Genomic DNA, 9,096 nt, shown 5'->3' on the forward strand with positions numbered 1-9,096 from the left:
GTAAGAGGACTACAATTAATAAAGTCATTATTAACCAACAGATAACCAGGTTAGATATCATGGGAAAAAATCTCCTTGGAAGAATGGTTATGTGCCATAGCATGACCACACAATAGTTCTATATATGCATTTCCAGCATGGGTATTTGTCAGACACATTAAAGATATGCTTACCCTGCCTCAGAAGGCAGAGATGGATGAGATTAATTTGGAATAGCTCTTCCAGCCTGAGTTTTCCACAATTCTATAATTCCTTTTGATCTAAGCTTTTCCTTCAGAAAGGAAGAGGAAATATCTGTTGCACTCCCAGCAGGGCTGGTTTGGTTTCTTCCCTTTAGCGTTTTATACTGAAGGGGCATCCAATCTTTAGTTCATCATGAAAGATAAAAAGTAAGAAAAGCAGCATTTAACAGGTCAATAATCACAGCAGAAGTGTGAAAAAGGCATCTTCACTTGCCTCCATCCTCTTGCTTTCTAATTAGGTGCTGACAATGTGGCTGACACCGTGTAAGATACAGAGATAATTCTGGCTCTGGGGAGCTCAGCATCTAAGAGCCAAAGAATGAAGATCCCTCAGGATCAGCTCTTGCTTCCATGTGCTTTAAAAGTCTGATAATTTTTCACTGTAGACCTATGAATCACATTCTAAATTGAGATGGAGATAAATAGAAAGCAAGTTATTTCAGGTGAATAGGGACATGAAAAAAAGCTTTGCAACGTGCCGCTTTTGGCAGGCAGAAGAGCATTAATATAGAAGTAAGTGCTGAGTGGCATGGATATCATCACGCTAGCCAAGAATAGAAAAGCTCTGTCTCTGCTATCACAGAAGAGGTTGATCACTCTATTTAAAAAATSGGAGTACTTCATGGTACATCTGGCATTTAAATACTCTATTAATGAACTTCCATCCTTATTCAGAGTTCCTAGCAAAACATATCCCTTGAGAAAATGGTCCATTGTCACTGATTCACAGAAACACGAATTTGCCCRTGAATTAAAAGAAAACCTTGAACCCCACAATTTCCAATTGAAAACAGGGAAAAAAAAAGAGGAACATTCCCCCCAACACCAAATCATCCAAAAAACCTCAACAAATAATGCAACTCTGAATAATTTACACTGTCGATATAAAAGTCACTACAACATAAAAAAGTTATTTTTTGCATTCTACTCAGTTTGACTTTCAAATTTCCATGCCATGCTCTAATACTCTTTTGACACCTAACTGAAATAAAATTCCTGAGAAAATAAACAGAGTTTTCCAAATTTAGATAAATTCTTGTTAAAATTAACTTCTGAAAGTTCTAAAGTTTACAGTTCTGTAAATATACAAATACAGAACAAAAATATTCCAGGTAATTATAACTTCATTTGTTTTTAATGTAAATAAACATATAACACTTCTGCCATAAAGTTCAGTTTTTAATTAAATAGTTTATTTATCATGTAATTTTTCACTGCTGAAGAGTTTCAACTTTCTATCTAGACGTGTAGCAAAGGCATGGTGCATAGTATATCAATATCAGTTTATAATCTCTGTAATGATATTTATTCTATTTTATATTTAAAGTTAAATTTGCATTGTAAATTTGCTCACCCTCCCTTTTAAGATTTCTGATCCAATTTTAGCTGATTGAGTTCTGCACCACAAAGTTCTTCACAAATTGATTTGCTTTGCTTCTAAGACAGTTTTTGCCTACAGTGAATCATTTCTGCTCCTGCTAAATTTAAAATAATCAATATTCTAATTGCATTTCAATGAAAACTTTAAAACTTAATTCTGAGACTACTGCATTTTGAAGCAGTGCAACCTAGATAACTAAGTATCAATAAGGCCAAGTGGTTTTGGAAGGATGTGTGAAGCAGATGAACTTATCACTAGTTCTTAATGCAGCATGAGTCAGAGGATAGTTTGTGGTTGTGTAGGAGGCATTAATACGATGGTCTGGAAATGGGAAAACTATTGCACTGAACAGCAGCTGACAAAGAAATTCTTCATACTTTCATAAGGGCAAGACAGAAAAGGGTAAGATTATCATTATGAGCAATGACAACAGAAAGTTATCACCAGGTAGTAATGGTACATCATGTATCATCACAGATAGGAAAATGCAATAGGAAGAATGCTTTGTGTCTGTACAGGGAGCCTAAATTATACCCGTTATGTTCAACACAGCACTGGACCTGGAAGACATTTTGCATGTAAATTGTTGCTAATTTATCTTGCCAGATTGGGAACAAGACAGGAATACACTTCAGTTTTGAAAAGTCTGAAGTTTTAGATGTACAGATATTAATGGAATTTTTTTAAACCAGGACTTGTCTGTTGACCTTGTCTTAGCTTCTCTGCTTATATATCCTTACTATAATGCTCCATGGAGTCAAGTATGACTGAAAAAAACAGACTAAGAACTTTAAGGCAGATATGTGGATGACAAGACAAAATCTGAATTTCCAGGCCCAAATAATTCCTTAAACTCTTTTTTGGTAAACTGATACTTTATTCATACTTTTAAAATCCCATCACAGATGAGTAACTCTTGTACTGGTGGCTTCAATGGGACAGAAAAGAACCAAAGGACTGAAGACAGGTCTGGAAAAGGAGAAGTAAACAAATGTATCCAATCTCAAGTGGCCAAAGGTAAAAAAATACCTGCACAAACCAGAAATGGACAACAYACATAATCTGAAGAAAAAAAGGAATTTTCCCAATACATCTTCCACCACCTTTATAAATTGAAGTCATTAAATTCTTCCTTTCTGTGTTCTGAAAACTGGAAACATATCCTTTCTCTATATTCATTTCTTTACAAAAGTTAATAGTTTCAAACAAAGGAAAGAAGGATTTCAGGAATTCCTGCTGCTTTTTTGCTGCTGTTAGATACATGACTGGCAAATGGTGAAATGTAACAGTTGCTTCATGTGTTTTGAGTGGTTGCCTGGGATGTCAAGTTAAAGATGAACCTCCATAGAGCCCTATCCAATGGACTGTTCCATTGGCTCTCTCTACGCTCTTCCATATGAAATTAAAGTTTCAACACCTGCAGCTTCAAACACTTTTTCTTCCAGACAGCAAGTGCATGAATTAACAGCTTTTCAATGATCAGCAGTTCCTGTGTGACATCTCCAATTCTAATGCTTCTTCTATTAGTAATGACTTCAATCTCTGCTCCTCACATTTTTTTTACTGAACTCAAAATCAGTCTTCGGACATGCATCTCTAAGCATTGTAAATAAGAAAATATAGATCACTTTTAACTATTCACTAAGAATAATGGAATAAAGATACTGACTATTCTTACGAAATTTTACATCTTAGAGAATATGTAAAGAATTCTTCACTGAAAGTATGAGTTTTGTCTGCTTAGTGCAGGAGGATTTGTGACTCATAAAATGTGGGAACATTGAGGGTAAAAAAAGTCCCTTGAATTCAGTTCTGAAAACTGTTGGATGTATGCTCAGACTGCAGGAAGGAAAAAAAAGAAACCTCAGATTCACCCAGCTGGCAAGCATCTTCCTGTGGGATAACTAGAGTGTTCTTTACCRATACATTCATGTGTAAAAGAGGCAGCACGAACTCTCAAGTTCTTTGCAATTATGGTGCTGGAATTCAACACTGCATCCACTTGTAAGAATATCCTGTAGCTACATAACATGTGAAGTTTCTGATATAATATCCTTTATTATATTATTTCTTTTCTGTCAGTCTGTTTCAGAATTGTTTCAGTCACTGCCCAAAAAGAAAGCGTGGATAAGATTGTGCAGACTGCAAGAGTTTCGTCTCACATATTTCATAAATGCCATAGGAAATATTTAGCCAAAATTTAAGGTAAAAGGAACAATACATATCCTTACATTTTTGTTATATAGTTTTTGATATAGCTCCAGGACTACACTAAGACCACATCTAGTTTAAAAAAAAAAWTCAGTTACTAGAATAATTACATCAAAAATTTTATATAAGTGGAGATTTATCCCAATTCCCTGGTCTTCCATCTGCCAATGATACAAGGAGGACAGCACACCAAGAAAAAGCCTCTCTAATGAGAGAGTGTCTTGGTTTGAAAGACAGGTGTTTTGCCAATAAAGGCAGGGACCCCCTCCTTGGAGTGGTGGATATGACCCCCCCTTCCCTCTGACTTATTATAACTTTGGAAAAAAACCACGGGCTTCCAGGCAAGAATATGGGGGAAAGGGAATAACAKTTTTATTAATATGTATAACAAAGTGAAAATAAGTAATAACAACAATAGCAGCAACCAGCCCAGCCACAARCCCAGTGACAGCCTCACACARAGAYRCTCACCTGATTCCCCRGTGACTGCAGGAGYRCTGTGGCGCAGGTCCCGGCTGGCTCAGATCGAGGCAGAAGATCACAGTGCAGCAAAACAGGAACCAAAGAGCAGTCTAGCTCTGCTCCACAGGTAGCAGGCCAACTCCCCTCTGAGCCAAGCAGGGCARTATATATAGTTACCCGCCACCACCACACCCACACACACCCCCTCCCAGTACTTAGCAAGGTCRTTTGGGTGGGGTGTAGGTCCTATTGTCTTTACTAATYGCCCTGCCATCAAAAGGATGACCTGGCAATCAGTGTATCCCAGCAACAAAAATGGGAAAGAAAAATTCCCAAGAAAGGAAACAAAAGAAGATCCCATAAGCCACAACAGAGAGTCCTGTGAGATCCTCCTGTGTCTCCTAGGATCTCAGGTCCTTATGCTAACTCAGCCATCATKTATATTATTTTTCCTCACTTTTGTCCCTGATTGAAAAAGAATTGTGKTCACCCCACCCAGGCCATGGTGGGATGAATTGCTGTTCTGTGACCAGAGACTGAACCACAAGAAGAGTCCTAAACAGCATTTCTCCAGTATTATTTTAACATCTCAAGCACTACAAATCTGTAGTGATCTCTTATTCACTCAATAGCATCTTTATCACATAACAATGGGTGCAAGCACCATGGATGTTCTTTTCATAAAGACACCTTTACTTTAAAGGGAAATAAATAGTGATGTTGTCAAAATACTAAGAAAAACATGTTTAATGTTTTTCAAATACCTGATTTCTTGCTTCTCTTTCAGTTTTTATTTTGAAAAGCAAACCATGGTCCCCAACCTTTTTTAATATCTTGTTCTTATATTGTCAGGGTCTTGCTACCACTTGAGTTTCTGAATCTGGTGATACTGTTGTCACCATGAAACACTCCTTGAAATCTTTACTCATTAAACAACAACACTCAAGGATTCAATTTATGCAAATCAGAGTCACACCAAATTTACTCACTCTGTATTCGTACTTTTTAAAATTGTACAAAGCACATGGGCAAACTGAATCACACTCATGACCTCTGTTGATCACCAGGAATGAAGCGTAAGAGCAACTTTGAACAGACTAAGTGCAGAAATATTCATTGTTTTGCAAGACAGCAAAAGTTAATCCAAGATACTTTATTCAAATTTATGTAAATGTCAGCAGATATGATTGACATGTGAAGAACATTTCACATTTAGTCTCGTTAAGAAATCTCCATCATGAGCATAATGCCATATGGCATTATTTCCATTTATTTCTGCTATTTCCTTTCAATGGAAATTTTGAAAGCCAATCATATATTCTACATCTATATTCTGCTGTCAGCTCTCATTGAAGTATGCACTGTAGATTCCTCAATGGCATAGTTACCTGCTCAAGATGGTGCAGAAATGTCTCTGTGTCCAGCAGTAACAGGTCATTATAGATAAATCCTGGCAATTTTCAATGCCTTGGTAGCATGATTTAAATTATAAACCAGTCTTCAGTTTTGACTGACACAAAAACCTTAATAACCTCTGCTTTACTTCACTGTGCCAATTTACAGAGGCAGCTTAAGTTTCATTTTGAATATATGTGTCCACAAAGTTGCATGCTTTTAAAGGCAGACACTTCACAACTTTAGCTTAGCCAATCAATATTTAAAACTAAAAGCATGRTTTACAAAGCATTAGACACCATGCAAATCACAAGAAAAATAAATTAGTCCATTAAATTTTTGTTGATTAACTGCTATAAACAGAAGAAATGGATTTTGCAGTGAGTTGTTTATTCATCTGGGGGACTGTAGATAAATTAATGCTTTTAGAAAAGCAATGTCTATTGGGAATCAATAACTTRTAAATCCTAACCAAAAAAAAAAACCCCACACTGTAATTGGAAAAAAGTTTAATTACTTATAATATGATCATTCTAGTATATATGCCAGATTTCTATGTTCCATAAAATAAAAAGATACCTTTAAAAGCACTTAATATAACAGGACCTCAATTATTTTTTTATATTAATCTTTCAGAGCAAGATCCACATACAGTCAAGTTATGAGAATAACACCCAGCTGCCTCAAACTCTTGCCCTGGTACAGAAAAAATAACCACTTTAAAGATGAACATCCATGTCCTAATTTTACAGGTTGAAATTCAAGCAAAAATATATATCTGAAGTCAGCAGCAAGCTTATATACTGGCTACATTGAAGTGAATTAGAAATTTACTGTTTATTTAATCACAGCAACAATGTCATCCAGGAGTTTAAAATACTTAGTACTGACACAGGTGTTAGTAAACTAAGATAAAGCCTGACTGACAACAGTTCTAATATAACCACTTCTTAAATAAATRCCTTCTCTAGACTCTGGTTTTAATAACACATTTCATTTTTGGTGTAGATTGAAGCTGTAGTATTTATCTTCACTGGAGGTACACTTCATTCTCCTCAGATCAGTGTTTATAAAGACCATGTTTATACATATCTGTCAGGAGCTGGACAGGATTGTTCTCAGAAATCTTGATTCTTTAAATGGAAAAGGATTAATTGCTGTTCAAAATTATTATCTCCCTTTGTAGTTGATTTCAATAGACATACTTGAAACATGAGGGGTTTGCTGTTCATTAAGGTTTCATTTTTAACGTGCTCAAACCAAGACAGAAATCCCACATACTGAGAATACTGAATAATTTAAAAAACCTTACCTCTGATACCAAATCCACTTTTTGTGTAGCTTACAGTGTACTGAAATCTGTAAGGTGATTGTTTAGGAGAGGTGTTGGACTGAAGAGAAACATCACACAGCAAGGTGACTGCTTTGTTTCCTGCATCATTTCACATTAGCTCTAGCAGAGACATCTGCAACAAACAGCTGATATCAGTGCTGCCTTGGCCAGAAAAAGCACTGAACAACCTTCCACATCTCTACTGCATCTCACTTTTAGAATTTTAAAGAAAACATACCCACTGTGAATAAGGGCTTTGCCCTGCCAGAAGTCAGGTGAGACTGAACCAAATAAGMGATCTGTTTTGCCTGTCGTTCAAATGCTAGGAACTGAGATTTCCTTTCAATCTTTTATTTCCYAGCTGGGAAATACAATCAAATGTTGAATGGCATCTATTTTCACCCTGGAGAACAGGAAAGAGGAATATAATCTTCCTACRTTGAGAATAACAGATCAACAAAACAACAGGACAATCTGCTTATCTTTTGAAAGCTATTCTGTCACATGCACACACGGATTCTTCTCAGTCTTCAGTTTTCAGTTGACCCATGCTGAATAGGCACACATGGAAAATTACTAGAAAAGAGTTMTTTCTCCTCTTAGTCACAGGGCTGAGAGATACCAATCTGGACGAGAAGTCAGGTAATTACACAATTTTTGGAAAGTACATGGACAACTACACAGAAAATACACTGGCATAGCTAGATCTTTTTCTTTCCTTCCCACTTCTGTTTTTAAAAATACTTCTCTTTAAAGAAAAAGTTGCAATGCCAGATACTCCCTGACTTGGCATAGATTTCTGTCTTTGCATATCTGAAAYTTGTAAAACAATGAGAGATTTGATTACCTGAATATTTTCTATTCCTCTGACTGAGTAATTTCTACCCCTTTTTCAAWATTCCATCTGAGTTAGTTACCATGGAGAAAATGTTAGTTCTAATGAAGACCATCATCTTTCACAGTGCTCTTGATGAAGGATAAGGACTTGTCCCTATTTCCAAAATAAATTCTTTTATTGTATTTGTCTGTGATATGTGTGCCACAAATTGGATGTATTTTCTTTATGAGTTACATTAGGTTTCATCCAGGATGTTTGCATTTTCACAGCTTTTTTGTTGGATATATGCATTGCAGTTTCACTTTCTCAGTWAGCTTTGCAAATGAATCTGCAAAATATGCTTCCATGTTGGCTAAAGCACACACAGAAATTTAGTTTCAGAATTAGCATAATCAAAAATTGAATTTCTMGAGAAAGCCAGAGACATCTTTGGTAGCAGTACAAGCAAAACACTGCAAAAGAAGTTTGCTGAACAAATCCCCAAAAACTACAAATTGCTATTATTTCTAAATAGTGAATGTCATTGAACCATTAAAATTTGTCCGAGCCCCACCTGTGAATTGTGATCATATCTGTCCAGGTATGATAAATAACTGAAAGATGTTATCTAGGAATAAGAAAGTAAACTTGCTTCCACAAAGCTGGAGGCCAGCTATGAAAAGAAMTGTGGGTCCCTCTCAAAGAACATGGAATCAGTGACTACAGTGTGACATGATTTTATTCGATTTCTGCACATCAAATGTCCCTCTCACAGGATATTTTCACTTCTGGAATAGGAGAATCACTATGTGCTTTTTATTTTCACATTCTAAAAAACCAAGTTGGAGACCTCAGTGCAGTTGCATCAGAAATTGTCTAAATTCCCACCAAAAGTTATTTCAGAATAATATTTTTATTACTAATGAATCTATAAAAACATGCATGGATATTATGATAACTGATGAAGCATGGATCTTTAGGCTTCATCACCAGAAGAAAACAGAATTTTTCCATGCTATGGATCCAAAAGGAACTGTTTGATTTTTTTTTCAGATGCTGCAGTTCAACATTTATTTATTAKTCAGGGAGTATAAAATCAAAAGAGAAGATAAGAYAGTTTCTATAGGTCATAAGTCTGTGACTAGTTATAAAAAGTAACATCTTAAGGTCTGAGAATTTATTTGTGATAATATGTCATGAGGTATTATTTTGGGATCAAAATTATGCAGCTTGAAAATTCTTGTTCAAAGGTGTA

General features: G+C 35.8%; 1 protein-coding gene across 1 annotated transcript in view; it reads right to left on the reverse strand.

Annotated features, from left to right (window-relative positions):
* Window positions 1-8,209, reverse strand: part of CD226 (CD226 molecule) — a 25,300-nt gene extending 17,091 nt beyond the window's left edge. The window contains 3 exon segments of the mRNA XM_057378152.1: window positions 7,972-8,078; window positions 8,080-8,138; window positions 8,141-8,209. Coding sequence (XP_057234135.1) covers window positions 7,972-8,078; window positions 8,080-8,138; window positions 8,141-8,209 — 235 coding nt within the window.
* Window positions 8,210-9,096: the final 887 nt, after the last annotated feature.

The sequence above is a fragment of the Malurus melanocephalus genome, unplaced genomic scaffold, assembly GCF_030028575.1.
Source record: "Malurus melanocephalus ecotype Western Australia unplaced genomic scaffold, MMel_1.1 scaffold_342, whole genome shotgun sequence".
Classification (NCBI taxonomy): domain Eukaryota; kingdom Metazoa; phylum Chordata; class Aves; order Passeriformes; family Maluridae; genus Malurus; species Malurus melanocephalus.